We start from the raw sequence: 26,126 nt of genomic DNA, 5'->3' as shown, positions 1-26,126 counted from the left end.
GTTAATATAACACTGTACCAGGGGATGGTCTGGTTAATATAGCACTGTACCAGGGGATGGTCTGGTTAATATAACACTGTGACTGGGGATGGTCTGGTTAATATAGCACTGTACCAGGGGATGGTCTGGTTAATATAGCACTGTACTGGTGAATATAACACTGGGGATGGTCTGGTTAATATAGCACTGTACCAGGGGATGGTCTGGTTAATATAACACTGTACCAGGGGATGGTCTGGTTAATATAACACTGTGCCAGGGGATGGTCTGGTTAATATAACACTGTACCAGGGGATGGTCTGGTTAATATAGCACTGTACCAGGGGATGGTCTGGTTAATATAACACTGTGACTGGGGATGGTCTGGTTAATATAGCACTGTACCAGGGGATGGTCTGGTTAATATAACACTGTGACTGGGGATGGTCTGGTTAATATAACACTGTGACTGTACCTGTAGGGGATGGTCTGGTTAATATAACACTGTGACTGGGTACCAGGGGATGGTCTGGTTAATATAGCACTGTACCAGGGGATGGTCTGGTTAATATAACACTGTGACTGGGGATGGTCTGGTTAATATAGCACTGTACCAGGGGATGGTCTGGTTAATATAACACTGTGACAGGGGATGGTCTGGTTAATATAGCACTGTACCAGGGGATGGTCTGTGTGGAAGATTAAGTTGCTTATGTTCCCATTTTTATTTTAGTCAGCAAAAAGCATCTCTTGATTTTCCATAAGGAGGTTAATCTTTTCTTGCCTTTACATACACAGGGTACTGTATTGTATTTCCCTCTGAACAGCGGGAGGCAGCTTTAAAGGCCTCTGCGTTTGGGTGGAGTAGACTGTTGGATCCTCCTGCCATTGTTGGGCTGAAGGGCGTTGACCCCTCTCACGTGACACGTCAGTGCTAATTGAAGTTGTATCAAGCTTGGTAGCCTTAATTTAGCAGTCAGTCCTTATAAAGTAAAATATGTCATTGTAATTTATTTTTCTTCTTGGCTTCTGGAAATAAAATATAGCTTCAGACCAAACATTACTCACTCAGTTCCTGGTTGGATGGTGTTCTCAGGTTTCTGTTGTTTTCCATTTGCTGTATAGCTTTGGAATGATAATCTTTGGTAGTTGTAAGCCTTCCAGGTGATGCTGTAATTCCGTCCAAAATCAGGTTGTAGGTTTTGAGTTTTGATTTGGAGTGAAGGTTGTGTTGTAGAGGGTGGCATCCTGTATATGTTCCTGACAAAAAAAAAAAAAATAATTCTATCTAACTCTAAATCAATCTTTTTTTTGTTTGTTTTTTTGTCTCTAGGCAATGCTGCTGTGGTGAAGCCATCTGAGCTGAGTGAATACTCAGCTAGTCTCCTCAAAGCTCTGCTCCCACGATATCTGGACCAGGTACCTATTCTATTCCCCCTTGTCTGTCATTGTATAAGAATATAAATGTAGAGATATCTGAGCTGAAGTTCCTGGAAAAGTACTGTGATTACCGTAACTGTCAACCAATAGTTGGACACCAGTGATTTAGTTCCAATGTGTTAGCCTCACCTCATACTGTATGTGCTATAGACAAGTCTTCTATTGTTGTCATGCCAATCATACATACTAGCTACAGATACATCCTGCTGTCTTGAGTAACTGTCCAACGGCTGGCTCGCCGCCCAGCATTCTTAAAGGGATAGTACACATCACTCTGAACCACCTGTGAGGGACAGTATATGAACAAGCATCTGACAAACGTTGGTTCTGTGTAACTGTCCTTTTTAAAGGGGAAGTTCAGGATTTTACGACTGGTTCCTTGAACTGAAAGTAGTCTATGTGCCAGGGAGAACTGTAATCCACGGTTTGGTTTTCTATATTTTAACAGCCACTTTAGCTTAAGCTAACTTTAGCCGCTGCTAGCTAACAATCAATGGAAAGTGACAGGGGCAGCTGTGCAATTTTCAAAACGTATTGGCTAAATGAACTGAAATCCTTATTTTCCTGGGTCTTTCCAGGAGCTGTACCCTGTAGTGTGTGGGGGTGTCTCAGAGACCCAGGAGTTGCTGCGTCAGCGTTTCGACCACATCTTCTACACAGGGAACAGCACTGTGGGTAAACTGGTGATGGAGGCCGCAGCCCGACACCTCACCCCTGTGACCCTGGAGCTGGGGGGGAAGAGCCCCTGTTACATCGATAAGGACGTTGACCTCAGAGTTGCGTGCCGGTCAGTAACTTCATACAATAGAGCTAGCTTTAGCCGTTGGCACTCCGATAGGGAATTTTAGCTTTAGCCGTTAGCACTCCGATAGGGAATTTTAACTTTAGCCGTTAGCACTCCGATAGGGAATTTTAGCTTTAGCCGTTAGCACTCCGATAGGGAATTTTAACTTTAGCCGTTAGCACTCCGATAGGGAATTTTAACTTTAGCCGTTAGCACTCCGATAGGGAATTTTAACTTTAGCCGTTAGCACTCCGATAGGGAATTTTAACTTTAGCCGTTGGCACTCCGATAGGGAATTTTAACTTTAGGCGTTAGCATTCGAATAGGGAATTTTAGCTTTAGCCGTTGGCACTCCGATAGGGAATTTCAGCTTTATCACATTTTTTCTAGCTAGCATAGCAGTTTTAGCCGCTGAAAAGATCAAGAGTCAATGGCGCTATTGGTTTATACGCTACAATATCACTCCCTTATACTTTACCTTGGCTAATGTTTTTTGCAGTGGTTTACTGGTGACTTTTTAAAACATTTAGAAGGATTGAAGACATGGCAGTTCGTTGCCGACCACAGTACTGCAGGCATTGTTTGCAGAAATCATGATCTGCAATGACCCCCATTGAATGTGAATGACCCCCATTGTTGTGAATGACCCCCATTGTTGTGAATGACCCCCATTGTTGTGAATGACCCCCATTGTAGTGAATGACCCCCATTGTTGTGAATGACCCCCATTGTTGTGAATGACCCCCATTGTAGTGAATGACCCCCATTGTTGTGAATGACCCCCATTGTTGTGAATGACCCCCATTGTAGTGAATGACCCCCATTGTAGTGAATGACCCCCATTGTAGTGAATGACCCCCATTGTTGTGAATGACCCCATTGTTGTGAATGACCCCCATTGTAGTGAATGACCCCATTGTAGTGAATGACCCCCATTGTAGTGAATGACCCCCATTGTTGTGAATGACCCCCATTGTTGTGAATGACCCCCATTGTAGTGAATGACCCCCTTTGTAGTGAATGATCCCCATTGTAGTGAATGACCCCCACTGTAGTGAATGACCCCCATTGTTGTGAATGACCCCCATTGTTGTGAATGACCCCCACTGTAGTGAATGACCCCCACTGTAGTGAATGGAAAAATGGCAATCTTCGTGTAATTAAAAATGCTTAGAAGGCAATCATTGTACCAATATTTACTTCTAATACACCAGATTAATCCGTTCAAGAACATCTGGTGTATTAGAAGCAATTATTGGTACCATGATTGTCTTTGGAAAAAAACGAATTACACACAGATTGACCACAAAGATTACAATTGGGAGGCGCAGGGTTTAGGGGTCATTTGATGTAATTATAATATACATGCTTAGCTCTCTGCCCCAAGGCTGAAGCATCAGAAGCATCGAAACAGAAAGAGTTTCAAGTTATCTATTTTACCTCTGTGATTTTGCCCACCACAGGCGTATCACCTGGGGGAAGTTTGTGAACTGTGGTCAGACGTGCATCGCCCCAGACTACATCCTGTGTGAACCCAGCATCCAGAACAGAGTGGTGGAGGGCATCCGGCAGACACTACTGGTCTCGATCTTCATCCCTCTCTCTATCCCTATCTCAATCTTCATCCCTCTCTCTATCCCTATCTTCATCCCTCTCTCTATCCCTATCTTCATCCCTCTCTCTATCCCTATCTTCATCCCTCTCTCTATCCCTATCCCTATCTTCATCCCTCTCTCTATCCCTATCTTCATCCCTCTCTCTATCCCTATCCCTATCTTCATCCCTCTCTCTATCCCTATCTTCATCCCTCTCTCTATCCCTATCTTCATCCCTCTCTATCCCTATCTTAATCTCTCTCTATCCCTATCTCGATCTTCATCCCTCTCTCTATCCCTATCTCGATCTTCATCCCTCTCTCTATCCCTTTCTTCATCCCTCTCTCTATCTCTATCTCGATCTTCACCCCTCTCTCTATCCCTATCTCGATCTCCATCTCTCTCTATCCCTATCTCGATTTTCATCCCTCTCTCTATCCCTATCTCGATCTTCATCCCTCTCTCTATCCCTATCTTCATCCCTCTCTCTATCCCTATCTCGATCTTCATCCCTCTCTCTATCCCTATCCCGATCTTCATCCCTCTCTCTATCCCTATCTTCATCCCTCTCTCTATCCCTATCTCGATCTTCATCCCTCTCTCTATCCCTATCTTCATCCCTCTCTCTATCCCTATCTTCATCCCTCTCTCTATCCCTATCTCGACTTTCATCCCTCTCTCTATCCCTATCTCGATCTTCATCCCTCTCTCTATCCCTATCTTATAATATAATAATAATAATATGCCATTTAGCAGACGCTTTTATCCAAAGCGACTTACAGTCATGTGTGCATACATTCTACGTATGGGTGGTCCCGGGAATCGAACCCACTAACTACCCTGGCGTTACAAGCGCCATGCTCTACCAACTGAGCTACAGAAGGACTTCATCCCTCTCTCTATCCCTATTTTCATCCCTCTCTCTATCCCTATCTCGAGCTTCATCCCTCTCTCTATCCCTATCTTCATCCCTCTCTCTATCCCTATCTTCATCCCTCTCTCTATCCCTATCTCGATCTTCATCCCTCTCTCTATCCCTATCTCGATCTTCTTCCTCTCTCTATCCCTATCTCGACCTTCATCCCTCTCTCTATCCCTATCTTCATCCCTCTCTCTATCCCTATCTTCATCCCTCTCTCTATCCCTATCTCGATCTTCATCCCTCTCTCTATCCCTATCTCGACCTTCATCCCTCTCTCTATCCCTATCTCTATCTTCATCCCTCTCTCTATCCCTATCTTCATCCCTCTCTCTATCCCTATCTCGACTTTCATCCCTCTCTCTATCCCTATCCCTATCTTCATCCCTCTCTCTATCCCTATCTTCATCCCTCTCTCTATCCCTATCTCGACTTTCATCCCTCTCTCTATCCCTATCTCGATCTTCATCCCTCTCTCTATCCCTATCTTATAATATAATAATAATAATATATGCCATTTAGCAGACGCTTTTATCCAAAGCGACTTACAGTCATGTGTGCATACATTCTACGTATCCCTGGTCCCGAATCGAACCCACTAACTACCCTGGCGTTACATCCGCCATGCTCTATCCAACTGAGCTACAGAAGGACTTCATCCCTCTCTCTATCCCTATTTTCATCCCTCTCTCTATCCCTATCTCGATCTTCATCCCTCTCTCTATCCCTATCTTCATCCCTCTCTCTATCCCTATCTTCATCCCCTCTCTCTATCCCTATCTCGATCTTCATCCCTCTCTCTATCCCTATCTCGATCTTCATCCCTCTCTCTATCCCTATCTTCATCCTTCTATCCCTATCTTCATCCCTCTCTCTCTATCCCTATCTTCATCCCTCTCTCTATCCCTATCTCGATCTTCATCCCTCTCTCTATCCCTATCTCGACCTTCATCCCTCTCTCTATCCCTATCTCTATCTTCATCCCTCTCTCTCCCTATCTTTCATCCCTCTCTCTATCCCTATCTCGATCTTCATCCCTCTCTCTATCCCTATCTCGATCTTCATCCCTCTCTCTATCTCGACCTTCATCCCTCTCTCTATCCCTATCTTCATCCCTCTCTCTATCCCTATCATCATCCCTCTCTCTATCCCTATCTCGACCTTCATCCCTCTCTCTATCCCTATCTCGATCTTCATCCCTCTCTCTATCCCTATCTCGACCTTCATCCCTCTCTCTATCTCGACCTTCATCCCTCTCTCTATCTCGATCTTCATCCCTCTCTCTATCCCTATCTCGATCTTCATCCCTCTCTCTATCCCTATCTCGATCTTCATCCCTCTCTCTATCCCTATCTCGACCTTCATCCCTCTCTCTATCCCTATCTTCATCCCTCTCTCTATCCCTATCATCATCCCTCTCTCTATCCCTATCTCGACCTTCATCCCTCTCTCTATCCCTATCTCGATCTTCATCCCTCTCTCTATCCCTATCTCGACCTTCATCCCTCTCTCTATCCCTATCTCGACCTTCATCCCTCTCTCTATCCCTATCTCGATCTTCATCCCTCTCTCTATCCCTATCTCGATCTTCATCCCTCTCTCTATCCCTATCTCGATCTTCATCCCTCTCTCTATCCCTATCTCGATCTTCATCCCTCTCTCTATCCCTATCTCGATCTTCATCCCTCTCTCTATCCCTATCTTCATCCCTCTCTCTATCCCTATCATCATCCCTCTCTCTATCCCTATCTTCATCCCTCTCTCTATCCCTATCTCGACCTTCATCCCTCTCTCTATCCCTATCTCGATTTTCATCCCTCTCTCTATCCCTATCTCGATTTTCATCCCTCTCTCTATCCCTATCTCGATCTTCATCCCTCTCTCTATCCCTATCTCGATCTTCATCCCTCTCTCTATCTAAATCAAAGTCAAATCAAATGTATTTATATAGCCCTTCGTACATCAGCTGATATATCAAAGCGCTGTACAGAAACCCAGCCTAAAACCCCAAACAGCAAGCAATGCAGGTGTAGAAGCACAGTGGCTAGGAAAAACTCCAGAGAAAGGCCTGAACCTAGGAAGAAACCTAGAGAGGAACCAGGCTATGAGGGGTGGCCAGTCCTCTTCTGGCTGTGCCGGGTGGAGATTATAACAGAACATGGCCAAGATGTTCAAATGTTCATAAATGACCAGCATGGTCAAATAATAATAATCACAGTAGTTGCCGAGGGTGCAGAAAGTCAGCACCTTAGGAGTAAATGTCAGTTGGCTTTTCGTAGCCGATCATTCAGAGTGTCTCTACCGCTCCTGCTGTCTCTAGAGAGTTGAAAACAGCAGGTCTGGGACAAGTAGAACGTCCAGTGAACAGGTCAGGGCTCCATAGCCGCAGGCAGGACAGTTGAAACTGGAGCAGCAGCACAGCCAGGTGGACTGGGGACAGCAAGGAGTCATCATGTCAGGTAGTCCTGAGGCATGGTCCTAGGGCTCAGGTCCTCCGTGAGAGAAAAAGAAAGAAAGAGAGAATTGGAGAGAGCATACTTAAATTCACACAGTACACCGGATAAGACAGGAGAAATACTCCAGATATAACAGACTGACCCTAGCCCACCGACTACTGCAGCATAAATACTGGAGGCTGAGACAGGAGGGGTCAGGAGACACTGTGGCCCCATCCGATGACACTGGACAGGGCCAAACAGGCCCCATCCGATACCACTAGAGGGATATCCCCTGGATCTTCAGGGCCATCTAAATATTTCAGGCTACCCCTCTATATATCTCTATCCCTATATCTCTACCCCATCTTTGCTACATCTATATCTCTACATCAATATCTCCCCCTATCTACTCACCCCTATATCTCTATATCTATATGTATTTATCCCTCTATTTTTATCTTATCCCTCTATCTATCATCTCTATCTCTATCTATCTAAATATTTCTCTATCTCTACCCCTCTACCTATATCTCTATCCCTCTATCTATATCTCTACCCCTCTATCTATATCTCTACCCCTCTATCTATATCTCTACCCCTCTATCTATATCTCTACCCCTCTATCTATATCTCTACCCCTCTATCTATATCTCTACCCCTCTATCTATATCTCTACCCCTCTATCTATATCTCTACTCCTCTATCTATGTATCTCTATCCCTCTATTTTTATCTCTATCCCTCTATCTATATATCTCTATCACTCTATCTATATATTTCTCTATCTCTATCCCTCTATCTATATCTCTATCCCTCTATCTATATCTCTACTCCTCTATCTATATCTCTACCCCTATCCCTCTATCTATATCTCTATCCTCTATCCCTCTATCTATATCTCTATCCCTCTATCTATATCTCTATCCTATCTCTATCTATCTATCTCTATATCCTATCTATATATCTATCCCTATCTATATCTCTATCTCTCTCTAGCTATATCTCTCTATCTATATCTATCTATATCTCTATCCCTCTATCTTTATCTCTATCCCTCTATCTTTTCTATCTCTATCCTACCCCTCTATCTATATATTTCTATCTCCCTCTATCTATATCTCTATATCTCTATCTATCTATATTTATCTATCTCTATCTATATCCCTCTATCTATACCCTATCTCTATATCTCTATCCCTCTATCTATATCTCTATCTATATATCTCTATCTCTCTCTATCTATATCTCTATCCCTCTATCTATATCTCTATCCCTCTATCTATATCTCTACCCTCTATCTATATCTCTACCCCTCTACCTATATCTCTACCCCTATCTATATCTCTATCCCTCTACCCCTCTATCTATATCTCTACCCCTCTATCTATAGATTTCTATCTCTATCTATATCCTCTATCTCTATCTATATCTCTATCTATATCTATATCTCTACCCCTCTATCTATATCTCTACCCTCTATCTATATCTCTATCTATATATATTCTCTCTATCTCTATCCCTCTATCTCTATCCCTCTATCTATATCTCTACCCCTCTATCTATATCTCTACCCCTCTATCTATATATTTCTATATCTCTATCCCTCTATCTATATCTCTACCCCTCTATCTTTATCTCTACCCATCTACCTATATCTCTACCCCTCTATCTATAGATTTCTCTATCTCTATCCCTCTATATCTATATCTCTACCCCTCTATCTATATCTCTATCCCTCTATCTATATCTCTATCTATATATTTCTCTCTATCTATCTCTATCTATCTATATCTCTACCTCTATCTATATCTCCCCTCTATCTATATATTTCTATCTCTATCTATATCTCTATCCCTCTATCTATATCTCTACCCATCTACATATCTCTATCCCTCTATCTATATGTCTACCCCTCTATCTCTATATCTATATCTCTATCCCTATCTCTATCTATATCTCTACCCCTCTCTACCTATATCTCTACCCCTATCTATATCTATATCTCTATCCCTATATCTCTACCTATATCTCTACCCCTCTATCTATATCTCTATCCCTCTATCTATATCTCTATCCCTCTATCTATATCTCTACCCCTCTATCTATATCTCTATCTATATCTCTATCCCTCTATCTATATCTCTATCCCTCTATCTATATCTCTACCCCTCTACCTATATCTCTATCCCTCTACCTATATCTCTATCTATATCTCTACTCCTCTATCTATATCTATATCCCTCTATCTATTTCCATAGCGTGCCCTCTCTCTCCCTCTCTCTATATATATATATACATATAGTTGAAGTCTGAAGTTTATATACACTTAGGCTGGGGTCATTAAAACTAGTTTTTCAACCACTCCACACAGTTCTTGTTAACAAACTATAGTTCTGGCAAGTCGTTTAGGACTTCCAACAATTGTTTACAGAGATTGCTTCACTTATTATTCACTGTATCCAGTGGGTCAGAAGTTTACATACACTAAGTTGACTGTGCCTTTAAACAGCTTGGAAAATTCCAGGAAATGATGTCATGGCTTTAGTAGCTTCTTTAGTAGACCTCGACATGTCTGCTTCATCCTTGGGAGCCATTTCCAAACTCCTGAAGGTACCACGTTCATCTGTACAAACAATAGTACGCAAGTACAAACACCATGGGACCACGCAGCCGTCATACCGCTCAGGAAGGAGACGAGTTCTGTCTCTTAGAGATGAATGTACTTTGGTGCGAAAAGTGCAAATCAATCCCAGAACAACATCAAAGGACCTTGTGAAGATGCTGGAAGAAATAGGTACAAACGTATCTATATCCACAGTAAAACGAGTCCTATATCGACATAACCTGAAAGGTCGCTCAACAAGAAAGAAGCCACTGCTCCAAAACCGCCATAAAAAAGACAGACTACAGTTTGCAACTGCACATGGGGACAAAGATCGTACTTTTTGGAGAAATGGGTCTTCCAAATGGACACTGACCCCAAGCATACTTCCAAAGTTGTGGCAAAATTGCTTAAGGACAACAAAGTCAAGGTATCGGAGTGACCATCACAAAGCACTGACCTCAATCCTATAGACAATTTGTGGGCAGAACTGAAAAAGCGTGTGCGAACAAGGAGGCCTACAAACCTGACTCAGTTACACCAGCTCTGTCAGGAGGAATGGGCCAAAATTCACCCAACTTATTTTGGGAAGCTTGTGGAAGGCTACCTGAAAAGTTTGACCCAAGTTAAACAATTTAAAGCAAATGCTACCAAATACTAATTGAGTTTATGTAAACTTCTGACCCACTGGGAATGTGATGAAAGAAATCAACCCTGAAATAAATAATTCTCTCTGCTATTATTCTGACATTTCACATTCTTAAAATAAAGTGGTGATCCTAACCTATTACGTCACAGCCTTATTGTAAAATAGATTAAATACAAATGTTTCCAGATCAATCTGCACACAATACACCATAATGACGAAGCGAAAACAGGTTTTTAGAATTTTTTTCAAATGTATTAAAAATGTAATTTATAAATATAATATTTACATACAGTACCACTCAAAAGTGTGGACACCTACTCATTCAATAGTTTTTCTTTATTTTAACTATTTTCTACATCGCTATGAAATTACACATCTGGAGTCATGTAGTAACCAAAAAAGTGAAAAATATATTTAACATTTTAGATTCTTCAAAGTAGCCACCCTTTGCTTTGATGACAGCTTTGCACACTCTTGGCATTCTCTCCACCAGCTTCACCTGGAATGCTTTTCCAACAGTCTTGGAGGAGTACCCACATATGCTGGGCACTTTTTTGCTGCTTTTCCTTCACTCTGCGCTCCAATTCATCCCAAAACATCTCAATTGGGTTGATGTCGGGTGATTGTGGAGGCCAGGTCATCTGATGCAGCACTCCATCACTCTCCTTATTGGTCAAATAGCCCTTACACAGCCTGGAGGTGTGTTTTGGGTCATTGTCCTGTTGAAAAACAAATTATAGTCCCAATAAGCGCAAACCTTATGGGATGGCGTATCACTGCAGAATGCTGTGGTAGCCATGCTGGTTAGGTGTGCCTCGAATTCTAAATAAATCATCAACAGTGTCACCAGCAAAGCACCCACACACCTCCTCCTCCATGCTTCACGGTGGGAACCACACATGCGGAGATCATCTGTTTATCTACTCTGCATCTCACAGAGACACGGCAGTTGGAACCAAAAATCTCAAATTTGGACCCATCAGACCAAAGGACAGATTTCCACCGATCTAATGTCCATTGCTCGTGTTTCTTGGTCCAAGCAAGTCTCTTCTTCTGATCAGTGTCCTTTAGTAGTGGTTTCTTTGTAGCAATTCGACCATGAAGGCCTGATTCACACAGTCTCCTCTGAACAGTTGATGTTGAGATGTGTCTGTTACTTGAACTCTGTGAAGCATTTATTTGGGCTGCAATTTCTGAGGCTGGTAACTCTAGTGAACTTATCCTCTGCAACAGAGGTAACTCTGGTTCTTCCTTTCCTGTGGTGGTCCTCATGAGAGCCAGGTAACTCTAATGAACTTATCCTCTACAGCAGAGGTAACTCTGGGTCTTCCTGTGGCGGTCCTCATGAGAGCCAGTTTCATCAGAGCGCTTGATGGTTTTTGCGACTGCACTTGAGGAAACTTTCAAAGTTCTTGACATTTTCCATATTGAGTGACCTTCATGTCTTAAATGTAATGATGAACTGTCATTTCTCTTTGCTTATTTGAGCTGTTCTTGCCATAATATGGACTTGGTATTTTACCAAATAGGGCTATCTTCTGTATACCACGTCTACCTTGTCACAACTGATTGGCTCAAATGCATTAAGAAGGAAATAAATTCCACAAATTAACTTTTAACAAGGCACACCTGTTAATCGAAATGCATTCCAGGTGACTACCTCATGAAGCTGGTTGAGAGAATGTCAAGTGTAAAGATGTATGCTGAGAGTCGGTAAGCAAGTTCAGGGAGTGAATATATTTACTTAATAAATCAACAAAACATGAACACCTGGTGACCTGTCATCAAGGCAAAGGGTGGCTACTTTAAAGAATCTAAAATGTATTTAGATATTTTTACTACATGATTCCATGTGTGTTATTTCATATTTTTGATGTCTTCACTATTATTCTACAATGTAGAAAATAGTCAAAAATAAAGAAAAACCCTTGAATGAGTAGGTGTGTCCACATTTTTGACTGGTACTGTAAGTAGACCCTTGCTATGAGTCTCAAAAATTATACTTGATGTTTCTACAGCTTGATTGGAGTCCACCTGTGGTACATTCCGTTGATTGGACATGATTTGGAAAGGCACACACTTGTCTATACAAGGTTCCACAGTTGACAGTGCACGTCAGAGCAAAAACCAAGTCATGAGGTTGAAAGAATTGTATTGATTGTGTCGAGGCACAGATCTTGGGAAGGGAACCAAAAAATGTCTGCAGCATTGAAGGTCTCCAAGAACACAGTGGCCTCCATCATTCTTAAATGGAAGAAGTTTGGAACCACCAAGACTCTTCCTAGAGCTGGCCGCCCGGGCCAAACTGAGCAGTCGGGGGAGAACGGCCTTGGTCAGGGAGGTGACCAAGAACCCGATGGTCACTCTGACAGAGCACCAGAGTTCCTCTATGGAGATGGGAGAACCTTCCAGAAGGACAACCATCTCTGCAGCACTCCACCAATCAGGCTTTTTTGCTGGAGTGGCCAGATGGAAACCACTCCTCAGTAAAAGGCACATGACAGCCCACTTGGAGTTTGCCAAAAGATACCTAAAGACTCTGACCATGAGATACAAGATTATCTGGTCTGATGAAACCAAGATCGAACTCTTTGTCCTGAATGCCAAACATCACGTCTGGAAGAAACATAGCACCATCCCTATGGTGAAGCATGGTGGTGGCAGCATCATGCTGTGGGGATGTTTTCCAGCGGCAGGGACTGGGAGACTAGTTAGGATTGAGGGAAAGATGAAAGAAGAGATCCTCTATGAAAACCCGCTCCAGAGCGCTCATGACCTCAGATTGGGGTGAAGGTTCACCTTACAACAGGACAACCACCCTAAGCACACAGCCAAGACAATGCAGGAGTGGCTTCGGGACAAGTCTCTGAATGTCCTTGAGTAGCCCAGCCAGAGCCCGGACTTGAACCCGATCGATCATGTCTGGAGAGACCTGAAAATAGCTGTGCAGTGATGCTCCCCACCCAACCTGACAGAGCTTGAGAAGATCTGCAGAGAAGAATTGGAGAAACTCCCCAAATACAGGTGTGGCAACCTTGTAGCGTCATACCCAAGAAGACTTGAGGCTGTAATCATTCCCAAAGGTGCTTCAACAAAGTACTGAGCGTCCGAATATTTATGTAAATGTGATATTTCCTTCTTTAAAAAAAAATACATTTGCAAACTTTTCTAAAAACCTGTTTTTGCTTTGTCACTAGGGAGTACTGTGATGTCATTATGGGGTATTGTGATGTCATTATGGGGTATTGTGATGTCATTGTGGGGTATTGTGTGTAGATTGATTAGGCTGTAATGTAACAAAATCTGGAAAAGGTCAAGGGGTCTGAATACTTTCTGAATGCACTGTATGTCTCTCTCTCTCCGTCTGTCTCTCTCTCTACATATATCTATCCCCCTCTTTCTCTTCCTATCCCCCTATCTCTCTCTCTTCATCTATCCCTCTCAGCTATCTCTATCCCTGTCACTTCATCTATCCTTCTCTCTGTCTCTATCCCTGTCACTTTATCTACCCTTCTCTCTATCCCTCTCTCTCTTCATCTATGCCTCTCTCTATATTTTCATGTATCTCTACCAGGGGAGAACGACTGCCCCCTCACATTGAAGCCATGGAAGTTCACTGTCGACCATGGTACTGGAGGCTGCAGAAAACAGGTTTCCCCGTTATAGTAAATGAGAAAAACGTATATCTTCGTGGTCAATGTTCGTGTAATGAAAAATGTTTTGAAGAAAATCATGGTACCAATAATTGCTTCTAATACACCAGATGTATGTTCTTGAACCAATTTATTTTAAAATAACCCACACATAAGGATAATTGAATTGCTAATGGCAGCCTGCAGTACCCTGGTCGGCCTTCAACTTCAGTAACGGCTTCTGCAAACATCGGTTCGGTTTGCTCCTACCAGAACTCGGCTAATCAAAGCGGCCGTGTGTGCTTCCTTAAAGACCTTCGCTTGAAAAAACAAGAAAAAAAACGGCAATATTTGTTGTTTGTCCCTGTTGAGCCACCGTAGCAACAACATAGCAAGAAAATACTTCCTCAAAATAGTCCAAATGAATTTAAGACATATCAAGGAATCTGTCATTCATTTTGACGTTTCTGCCAAGGAGGTCCTAGGCGCACAGTATTTCTCAATTGAAAGAATGTGAATGAACACTAGTCGTCTCTTGTTGAATGACAACAAACGCTTCCTGTTCCTACTCCTATTAGGAGTGTTACTGTTAATGAACGGCTACCAAACATCTACTTGCCTTAAAGAAAAAAAAATGTGTGCACAAATTGCCCACCCCAAAAAATGTGTGCACAAATTGCCCACCCCAAAAAATGTGTGCACAAATTGCCCACCCCAAAAAATGTGTGCACAAATTGCCCACCCCAAAAAATGTGTGCACAAATTGCCCACCCCAAAAAATGTGTGCACAAATTGCCCACCCCAAAAAATGTGTGCACAAATTGCCCACCCCCAAAAATGTGTGCACAAATTGCCCACCCCAAAAAATGTGTGCACAAATTGCCCACCCCAAAAAATGTGTGCACAAATTGCCCACCCCAAAAAATGCCGTAGACCAAAAGGAACAAAAACGTCACATAATTGATAGCTGCTGGGACTGATAGCTGCTGGGACTGATAGCTGCTGGGACTGATAGCTGCTGGGACTGATAGCTGCTAGGTGTGATAGCCGCTGGGACTGATAGCTGCTGGGACTGATAGCTGCTGGGACTGATAGCTGCTGGGACTGATAGCTGCTGGGTGTGATAGCTGCTGGGTGTGATAGCTGCTGGGACTGATAGCTGCTGGGACTGATAGCTGCTGGGACTGATAGCTGCTGGGACTGATAGCTGCTGGGACTGATAGCTGCTAGGTGTGATAGCTGCTGGGACTGATAGCTGCTGGGTGTGATAGCTGCTGGGACTGATAGCTGCTGGGACTGATAGCTGCTGGGACTGATAGCTGCTGGGTGTGATAGCTGCTGGGACTGATAGCTGCTGGGACAGATAGCTGCTGGGTGTGATAGCTGCTGGGACTGATAGCTGCTGGGACTGATAGCTGCTGGGTGTGATAGCTGCTGGGACTGATAGCTGCTGGGACTGATAGCTGCTGGGACTGATAGCTGCTGGGACTGATAGCTGCTAGGTGTGATAGCTGCTGGGACTGATAGCTGCTGGGACTGATAGCTGCTGGGACTGATAGCTGCTGGGACTGATAGCTGCTAGGTGTGATAGCTGCTGGGACTGATAGCTGCTGGGTGTGATAGCTGCTGGGACTGATAGCTGCTGGGACTGATAGCTGCTGGGACTGATAGCTGCTGGGACTGATAGCTGCTGGGACTGATAGCTGCTGGATGTGATAGCTGCTGGGACTGATAGCTGCTGGGTGTGATAGCTGCTGGGACTGATAGCTGCTGGGTGTGATAGCTGCTGGGACTGATAGCTGCTGGGACTGATAGCTGCTGGGTGTGATAGCTGCTGGGACTGATAGCTGCTGGGTGTGATAGCTGCTGGGTGTGATAGCTGCTGGGACTTATAGATGTTGGGTGTGATAGCTGCTGGGACTGATAGCTGCTGGGTGTGATAGCTGCTTGGTGTGATAGCTGCTGGGACTGATAGCTGCTGGGTGTGATAGCTGCTGGGACTGATAGCTGCTGGGTGTGATAGCTGCTGGGACTGATAGCTGCTGGGTGTGATAGCTGCTGGGACTGATAGCTGCTGGGTGTGATAGCTGCTGGGTGTGATAGCTGCTGGGACTGATAGCTGCTGGGTGTGATAGCTGCTGGGACTGATAGCTGCTGGGTGTGATAGCTGCTGGGTGTGATAGCTGCTGGGACTGATAGCTGCTGGGTGTGATAGCTGCTGGGACTGATAGCTGCTGGGGTGATAGCTGCTGGGTGTGATAGCTGCTGGGACTGATAGCTGCTGGGTGTGATAGCTGCTGGGACTGATAGCTGCTGGGTGTGATAGCTGCTGGGTGTGATAGCTGCTGGGACTGATAGCTGCTGGGTGTGATAGCTGCTGGGACTGATAGCTGCTGGGTGTGATAGCTGCTGGGACTGATAGCTGCTGGGTGTGATAGCTGCTGGGACTGATAGCTGCTGGGACTGATAGCTGCTGGGACTGATAGCTGCTGGGTGTGATAGCTGCCGGGACCGATAGCTGCTGGGTGTGATAGCTGCTGGGACTGATAGCTGCTGGGTGTGATAGCTGCTGGGACTGATAGCTGCTGGGACTGATAGCTGCTGGGACTGATAGCTGCTGGGTGTGATAGCTGCTGGGACTGATAGCTGCTGGGTGTGATAGCTGCTGGGACTGATAGCTGCTGGGACTGATAGCTGCTGGGACTGATAGCTGCTGGGACTGATAGCTGCTGGGACTGATAGCTGCTGGGTGTGATAGCTGCTGGGACTGATAGCTGCTGGGTGATAGCTGCTGGGACTGATAGCTGCTGGGTGATAGCTGCTGGGACTGATAGCTGCTGGGACTGATAGCTGCTGGGACTGATAGCTGCTGGGTGTGATAGCTGCTGGGACTGACTGCTGGGTGTGATAGCTGCTGGGTGTGATAGCTGCTGGGACTGATAGCTGCTGGGACTGATAGCTGCTGGGACTGATAGCTGCTGGGACTGATAGCTGCTGGGACTGATAGCTGCTGGGTGTGATAGCTGCTGGGACTGATAGCTGCTGGGACTGATAGCTGCTGGGTGTGATAGCTGCTGGGACTGATAGCTGCTGGGACTGATAGCTGCTGGGACTGATAGCTGCTGGGACTGATAGCTGCTGGGACTGATAGCTGCTGGGACTGATAGCTGCTGCTGGACTGATAGCTGCTGGGTGATGATAGCTGCTGGGACTGATAGCTGCTGGGTTTGATAGCTGCTGGGACTGATAGCTGCTGGGACTGATAGGCTGGGACTGATAGCTGCTGGGACTGATAGCTGACTGATAGCTGCTGGGTGATAGCTGCTGGGACTGATAGCTGCTGGGACTGATAGCTGCTGGGTGTGATAGCTGCTGGGACTGATAGCTGCTGGGACTGATAGCTGCTGGGTGTGATAGCTGCTGGGACTGATAGCTGCTGGGTGTGATAGCTGCTGGGACTGATAGCTGCTGGGCTGGGACTGATAGCTGCTGGGTGTGATAGCTGCTGGGTGTGATAGCTGCTGGGACTGATAGCTGCTGGGTGTGATAGCTGCTGGGACTGATAGCTGCTGGGTGTGATAGCTGCTGGGACTGATAGCTGCTGGGACTGATAGCTGCTGGGACTGATAGCTGCTGGGTGTGATAGCTGCTGGGACTGATAGCTGCTGGGTGTGATAGCTGCTGGGACTGATAGCTGCTGGGACTGATAGCTGCTGGGTGTGATAGCTGCTGGGACTGATAGCTGCTGGGACTGATAGCTGCTGGGACTGATAGCTGCTGGGACTGATAGCTGCTGGGACTGATACTCGCAGGTGCTTTTTCAAAGCCTATGTCAGATACTCCAGTGAGTGTAATTTGCTTATAATAAGGAGTTGACTTGAAAGAAGACATTTTCCACTTGTCTACTTTTAGGTATGTAATTGAAAATGTGTTTATTCTTTTGTTTCTAGCAATATTCACACAAAAATTATAACCAAACCAAATCCGCGTAAAATTTACATTAAAATTTTTATTTAAATAAATGTGCTGACCCCTTGCAGTACTTCCGCATGGACCCCAGGTTGAAGAACCCCAAAATAATACACAGATTGTTTTCCTTAATCCAAGGAGTTCTATGGGCCCGACCCCAAATCCTCCCCTGACTATGGCCGCATCATCAACCAGCGCCACTTCAACCGCGTAATGGCTCTACTGGATGGCTACACAGCGGCGCTAGGGGGCCAGAGTGACTCATCACAGCGCTACATTGGTATGCAGACTGATAGGGCTCAGATATTTGGTGATACATTTGTAGTTGACTTGGGTTGTAATAGTAGTGTATTTGACCTCGCGTTCCAACATGCCAGAGACATTTCCCAAAGTACCAAGGTTTTCCAGATATCCCAGTTGAAGGATTCCCAGTTGAAGGATTCCCAGTTGAAAGAATCCCAGTTGAAGGATTCCCAGTTAAAGGATTGCCTCCCTGCTTATTCCCTCTTGATTCCAGGAATATCCCAACTGGCAATCCTCCAACTAAGAATTTACCAATTGGCATTATCCAACTGAGTATTTCTCCAACTGGGTATTTCTCCAACTGGGTATTTCTCCAACTGGGTATTTCTCCAACTGGGTATTTATCCAACTGGGGATTTCTCCAACTGGGTATTTCTCCAACTGGGTATTTCTCCAACTGGTTATTTCTCCAGTTTGGGATTTCTCCAACTGGGGATTTCTCCAGCTTGGGATTTCTGGAATACCGAGGACTTTGGGAAAGTTCCGGAAATGTTGCAGTTGGAAATCCTCCAACTTGAATTTCTGAAACACTTGGGAACTATGCTTGGTTGGCTAACAACCCTGACCTCTGACCCCTCAGCCCCCACGGTGGTGAAGGACGTGCCCCCCCATGCTAGGCTGATGCAGGAGGAGATCTTCGGCCCTCTGTTGCCCATAGTGACCGTCAGCGACATAGATGACGCCATCCACTTCATCAGCGAGAGAGAGAAGCCCCTGGCGATCTACGTCTTCTCCTCCAACAAGAAGGTCTGAAGGGAGCCAGTGAGCAAGCAATGGAGTAAGGCTGAATCCCAAATCAATCCCTGGGACCTTACGCTCATCTGGAGATCTTATATAAATGAATTAGTAAAGTGACATGGTGTAACTTCACACGGTGGAGCTATTGAGAGACGTCTGTCAAATCCACTCAGATCTCCACAAGTGGGATTCGGGGTTGATTTGGGATTGGGCATGGGCCACATTTAGGTGAGCTCTTTGTGATTATTCTGTAAGAAGGTAAGCTGTTATTGTGGCAACAACATTTGTACTTATATTGGTATGTACAGTATGTATTTACATATGGGGGGCTGATAAAAGACATCTCTGTCATTAAGGTGATAAAAGACATCTCTGTCATTAAGGTGATAAAAGACATCTCTGTCATTAAGGTGATAAAAGACATCTCTGTCTCTGTCATTAAGGTGATAAAAGACATCCCTCTCTCTGTCATTAAGGTGATAAAGACATCCCTCTCTCTGTCTCTGTCATTAAGGTGATAAAAGACATCCCTCTCTCTGTCATTAAGGTGATAAAGACATCCCTCTCTCTGTCTCTGTCAATAAGGTGATAAAACACATCTCTGTCTCTGTCATCAAGGTGATAAAAGACATCCCTCTCTCTGTCATCAAGGTGATAAAAGACATCCCTCTCTCTGTCATTAAGGTGATAAAAGACATCCCTCTCTCTGTCATTAAGGTGATAAAGACATCCCTCTCTCTGTCTCTGTCAATAAGGTGATAAAAGACATCTCTGTCTCTGTCATCAAGGTGATAAAAGACATCCCTCTCTCTGTCATCAAGGTGATAAAATACATCCCTCTCTCTGTCTCTGTCATTAAGGTGATAAGACATCCCTCTCTCTGTCTCTGTCATTAAGGTGATAAGACATCCCTCTCTCTGTCATTAAGGTGATAAAATACATCCCTCTCTCTGTCTCTGTCATTAAGGTGATAAGACATCCCTCTCTCTTTCTCTGTCATTAAGGTGATAAAAGACATCCCTCTCTCTGTCTCTGTCATTAAGGTGATAAGACATCCCTCTCTCTGTCATTAAGGTGATAAGACATCCCTCTCTCTGTCATTAAGGTGATAAAAGACATCCCTCTCTCTGTCTCTGTCATCAAGGTGATAAGACATCCCTCTCTCTGTCATTAAGGTGATAAAAGACATCCCTGTCTCTGTCATCAAGGTGATAAAAGACATCCCTCTCTCTGTCTCTGTCATTAAGGTGATAAGACATCTCTGTCTCTGTCATTAAGGTGATAAAGACATCCCTCTCTCTGTCTCTGTCATTAAGGTGATAAGACATCCCTCTCTCTGTCTCTGTCATTAAGGTGATAAAAGACATCCCTCTCTCTGTCTCTGTCATTAAGGTGATAAAAGACATCCCTCTCTCTGTCTCTGTCATTAAGGTGATAAGACATCCCTCTCTCTGTCTCTGTCATTAAGGTGATAAAGACATCCCTCTCTCTGTCTCTGTCATTAAGGTAATAAGACATCCCTATCTCTGTCTCTGTCATTAAGGTGATAAAAGACATCCCTCTCTCTGTCTCTGTCATTAAGGTGATAAGACATCCCTCTCTCTGTCATCAAGGTGATAAGACATCCCTCTCTCTGTCTCTGTCATTAAGGTGATAAGACATCCCTCTCTCTGTCATTAAGGTGATAAGACATCCCTCTCTCTGTCATTAAGGTGATAAAAGACATCCCTCTCTCTGTCTCTGTCATCAAGGTGATAAGACATCCCTCTCTCTGTCTCTGTCATCAAGGTGATAAGACATCCCTCTCTCTGTCATTAAGGTGATAAAAGACATCCCTGTCTCTGTCATCAAGGTGATAAAAGACATCCCTCTCTCTGTCTCTGTCATTAAGGTGATAAGACATCTCTGTCTCTGTCATTAAGGTGATAAAGACATCCCTCTCTCTGTCTCTGTCATTAAGGTGATAAAAGACATCCCTCTCTCTGTCTCTGTCATTAAGGTGATAAGACATCTCTGTCTCTGTCATTAAGGTGATAAGACATCTCTGTCTCTGTCATTAAGGTGATAAGACATCCCTCTCTCTGTCTCTGTCATTAAGGTGATAAAAGACATCCCTCTCTCTGTCTCTGTCATCAAGGTGATAAGACATCCCTCTCTCTGTCATTAAGGTGATAAAGACATCCCTCTCTCTGTCTCTGTCATTAAGGTGATAAAGACATCCATCTCTCTGTCTCTGTCCATAAGGTGATAAAAGACATCCCTCTCTCTGTCTCTGTCATTAAGGTGATAAAGACATCCCTCTCTCTGTCTCAGTCATTAAGGTGATAAAGACATCCCTCTCTCTGTCTCTGTCATTAAGGTGATAAAGAGATCTCTGTCTCTGTCATTAAGGTGATAAAGACATCCCTCTCTCTGTCTCTGTCCATAAGGTGATAAGACATCCCTCTCTCTGTCTCTGTCCATAAGGTGATAAGACATCCCTCTCTCTGTCTCTGTCATTAAGGTGATAAGACATCCCTCTCTCTGTCTCTGTCATTAAGGTGATAAAGACATCCCTCTCTCTGTCTCTGTCATTAAGGTGATAAAGAGATCTCTGTCTCTGTCATTAAGGTGATAAAGACATCCCTCTCTCTGTCTCTGTCCATAAGGTGATAAGACATCCCTCTCTCTGTCTCTGTCCATAAGGTGATAAGACATCCCTCTCTCTGTCTCTGTCATTAAGGTGATAAGACATCCCTCTCTCTGTCTCTGTCATTAAGGTGATAAGACATCCCTCTCTCTGTCATTAAGGTGATAAAAGACATCCCTCTCTCTGTCTCTGTCATTAAGGTGATAAGACATCCCTCTCTCTGTCTCTGTCATTAAGGTGATAAGACATCCCTCTGTCTGTCTCTGTCATTAAGGTGATAAGACATCCCTCTGTCTGTCTCTGTCATTAAGGTGATAAAGACATCCCTCTCTCTGTCTCTGTCATTAAGGTGATAAAGACATCCCTCTCTCTGTCTCTGTCATTAAGGTGATAAAAGACATCCCTCTCTCTGTCTCTGTCATTAAGGTGATAAAGACATCCCTCTCTCTGTCCTCTCTCTGTCTCTGTCCATAAGGTGATAAAAGACATCCCTCTCTCTGTCTCTGTCATTAAGGTGATAAAGACATCCCTCTCTCTGTCTGTCATTAAGGTGATAAAGACATCCCTCTCTCTGTCTCTGTCCATAAGGTGATAAGACATCCCTCTCTCTGTCTCTGTCATTAAGGTGATAAAGACATCCCTCTCTCTGTCTCTGTCCATAAGGTGATAAGACATCCCTCTCTCTGTCTCTGTCATTAAGGTGATAAAGACATCCCTCTCTCTGTCTCTGTCATTAAGGTGATAAAAGACATCCCTCTCTCTGTCATTAAGGTGATAAAGACATCCCTCTCTCTGTCTCTGTCAATAAGGTGATAAAAGACATCTCTGTCTCTGTCATCAAGGTGATAAAAGACATCCCTCTCTCTGTCATCAAGGTGATAAAATACATCCCTCTCTCTGTCTCTGTCATTAAGGTGATAAGACATCCCTCTCTCTGTCTCTGTCATTAAGGTGATAAGACATCCCTCTCTCTGTCATTAAGGTGATAAAATACATCCCTCTCTCTGTCTCTGTCATTAAGGTGATAAGACATCCCTCTCTCTTTCTCTGTCATTAAGGTGATAAGACATCCCTCTCTCTGTCATTAAGGTGATAAAAGACATCCCTCTCTCTGTCTCTGTCATCAAGGTGATAAGACATCCCTCTCTCTGTCATTAAGGTGATAAAAGACATCCCTGTCTCTGTCATCAAGGTGATAAAAGACATCCCTCTGTCTCTGTCATTAAGGTGATAAGACATCCCTCTCTGTCTCTGTCATTAAGGTGATAAAGACATCCCTCTCTCTGTCTCTGTCATTAAGGTGATAAGACATCCCTCTCTCTGTCTCTGTCATTAAGGTGATAAAAGACATCCCTCTCTCTGTCTCTGTCATTAAGGTGATAAAAGACATCCCTCTCTCTGTCTCTGTCATTAAGGTGATAAGACATCCCTCTCTCTGTCTCTGTCATTAAGGTGATAAAGACATCCCTCTCTCTGTCTCTGTCATTAAGGTAATAAGACATCCCTATCTCTGTCTCTGTCATTAAGGTGATAAAAGACATCCCTCTCTCTGTCTCTGTCATTAAGGTGATAAAAGACATCTCTGTCATTAAGGTGATAAAAGACATCTCTGTCATTAAGGTGATAAAAGACATCTCTGTCTCTGTCATTAAGGTGATAAAAGACATCCCTCTCTCTGTCATTAAGGTGATAAAGACATCCCTCTCTCTGTCTCTGTCATTAAGGTGATAAAAGACATCCCTCTCTCTGTCATTAAGGTGATAAAGACATCCCTCTCTCTGTCTCTGTCAATAAGGTGATAAAAGACATCTCTGTCTCTGTCATCAAGGTGATAAAAGACATCCCTCTCTCTGTCATCAAGGTGATAAAATACATCCCTCTCTCTGTCTCTGTCATTAAGGTGATAAGACATCCCTCTCTCTGTCTCTGTCATTAAGGTGATAAGACATCCCTCTCTCTGTCATTAAGGTGATAAAATACATCCCTCTCTCTGTCTCTGTCATTAAGGTGATAAGACATCCCTCTCTGTCATTAAGGTGATAAAAGACATCCCTCTCTCTGTCTCTGTCATTAAGGTGATAAGACATCCCTCTCTCTGTCATTAAGGTGATAAGACATCCCTCTCTCTGTCATTAAGGTGATAAAAGACATCCCTCTCTCTGTCTCTGTCATCAAGGTGATAAGACATCCCTCTCTCTGTCATTAAGGTGATAAAAGACATCCCTGTCTCTGTCATCAAGGTGATAAAAGACATCCCTCTCTCTGTCTCTGTCATTAAGGTGATAAGACATCTCTGTCTCTGTCATTAAGGTGATAAAGACATCCCTCTCTCTGTCTCTGTCATTAAGGTGATAAGACATCCCTCTCTCTGTCTCTGTCATTAAGGTGATAAAAGACATCCCTCTCTCTGTCTCTGTCATTAAGGTGATAAAAGACATCCCTCTCTCTGTCTCTGTCATTAAGGTGATAAGACATCCCTCTCTCTGTCTCTGTCATTAAGGTGATAAAGACATCTCTGTCTCTGTCATTAAGGTAATAAGACATCCCTATCTCTGTCTCTGTCATTAAGGTGATAAAAGACATCCCTCTCTCTGTCTCTGTCATTAAGGTGATAAGACATCCCTCTCTCTGTCATCAAGGTGATAAGACATCCCTCTCTCTGTCTCTGTCATTAAGGTGATAAGACATCCCTCTCTCTGTCATTAAGGTGATAAGACATCCCTCTCTCTGTCATTAAGGTGATAAAAGACATCCCTCTCTCTGTCTCTGTCATTAAGGTGATAAGACATCCCTCTCTGTCTCTGTCATCAAGGTGATAAGACATCCCTCTCTCTGTCATTAAGGTGATAAAAGACATCCCTGTCTCTGTCATCAAGGTGATAAAAGACATCCCTCTCTGTCTCTGTCTCTGTCTCTGTCATTAAGGTGATAAAGACATCCCTCTCTCTGTCTCTGTCATTAAGGTGATAAAAGACATCCCTCTCTCTGTCTCTGTCATTAAGGTGATAAGACATCTCTGTCTCTGTCATTAAGGTGATAAGACATCTCTGTCTCTGTCATTAAGGTGATAAGACATCCCTCTCTCTGTCTCTGTCATTAAGGTGATAAAAGACATCCCTCTCTCTGTCTCTGTCATCAAGGTGATAAGACATCCCTCTCTCTGTCATTAAGGTGATAAAGACATCCCTCTCTCTGTCTCTGTCATTAAGGTGATAAAGACATCCATCTCTCTGTCTCTGTCCATAAGGTGATAAAAGACATCCCTCTCTCTGTCTCTGTCATTAAGGTGATAAAGACATCCCTCTCTCTGTCTCAGTCATTAAGGTGATAAAGACATCCCTCTCTCTGTCTCTGTCATTAAGGTGATAAAGAGATCTCTGTCTCTGTCATTAAGGTGATAAAGACATCCCTCTCTCTGTCTCTGTCCATAAGGTGATAAGACATCCCTCTCTCTGTCTCTGTCCATAAGGTGATAAGACATCCCTCTCTCTGTCTCTGTCATTAAGGTGATAAGACATCCCTCTCTCTGTCTCTGTCATTAAGGTGATAAAGACATCCCTCTCTCTGTCTCTGTCATTAAGGTGATAAAGAGATCTCTGTCTCTGTCATTAAGGTGATAAAGACATCCCTCTCTCTGTCTCTGTCCATAAGGTGATAAGACATCCCTCTCTCTGTCTCTGTCCATAAGGTGATAAGACATCCCTCTCTCTGTCTCTGTCATTAAGGTGATAAGACATCCCTCTCTCTGTCTCTGTCATTAAGGTGATAAGACATCCCTCTCTCTGTCATTAAGGTGATAAAAGACATCCCTCTCTCTGTCTCTGTCATTAAGGTGATAAGACATCCCTCTCTCTGTCTCTGTCATTAAGGTGATAAGACATCCCTCTGTCTGTCTCTGTCATTAAGGTGATAAGACATCCCTCTGTCTGTCTCTGTCATTAAGGTGATAAGACATCCCTCTCTCTGTCTCTGTCATTAAGGTGATAAAGACATCCCTCTCTCTGTCTCTGTCATTAAGGTGATAAAGACATCCCTCTCTCTGTCTCTGTCATTAAGGTGATAAAAGACATCCCTCTCTCTGTCTCTGTCATTAAGGTGATAAAGACATCCCTCTCTCTGTCCTCTCTCTGTCTCTGTCCATAAGGTGATAAAAGACATCCCTCTCTCTGTCTCTGTCATTAAGGTGATAAAGACATCCCTCTCTCTGTCTGTCATTAAGGTGATAAAGACATCCCTCTCTCTGTCTCTGTCCATAAGGTGATAAGACATCCCTCTCTCTGTCTCTGTCATTAAGGTGATAAAGACATCCCTCTCTGTCTGTGATAAAGACTCTCTCTCTGTCTCTGTCCATAAGGTGATAAGACATCCCTCTCTCTGTCTCTGTCATTAAGGTGATAAAGACATCCCTCTCTCTGTCTCTGTCATTAAGGTGATAAAGACATCCCTCTCT

The 26,126-nt window shown here is 43.9% G+C and overlaps 1 protein-coding gene across 3 annotated transcripts in view; it reads left to right on the top strand.

Annotated features, from left to right (window-relative positions):
• The window catches only part of LOC123992473 (aldehyde dehydrogenase family 3 member A2-like), a 53,223-nt gene that overhangs the window by 19,590 nt on the left and 7,507 nt on the right, over positions 1-26,126 (top strand). For all 3 annotated transcript variants that reach the window (XM_046293637.1, XM_046293635.1, XM_046293636.1), the window contains 5 exons: positions 1,313-1,398; positions 1,998-2,206; positions 3,667-3,784; positions 18,145-18,286; positions 18,890-19,056. In XM_046293637.1, coding sequence (XP_046149593.1) covers positions 2,106-2,206; positions 3,667-3,784; positions 18,145-18,286; positions 18,890-19,056 — 528 coding nt within the window. In that variant the 5' untranslated portion in view covers positions 1,313-1,398; positions 1,998-2,105. The remainder of the gene's footprint in view (positions 1-1,312; positions 1,399-1,997; positions 2,207-3,666; positions 3,785-18,144; positions 18,287-18,889; positions 19,057-26,126) is intronic.

Source organism: Oncorhynchus gorbuscha, linkage group LG13 (genome assembly GCF_021184085.1).
Source record: "Oncorhynchus gorbuscha isolate QuinsamMale2020 ecotype Even-year linkage group LG13, OgorEven_v1.0, whole genome shotgun sequence".
NCBI lineage: Eukaryota > Metazoa > Chordata > Actinopteri > Salmoniformes > Salmonidae > Oncorhynchus > Oncorhynchus gorbuscha.
The sequence above is the reverse complement of the archived record's forward strand: the minus strand, read 5'-3'. Positions and strand labels throughout refer to the sequence as shown.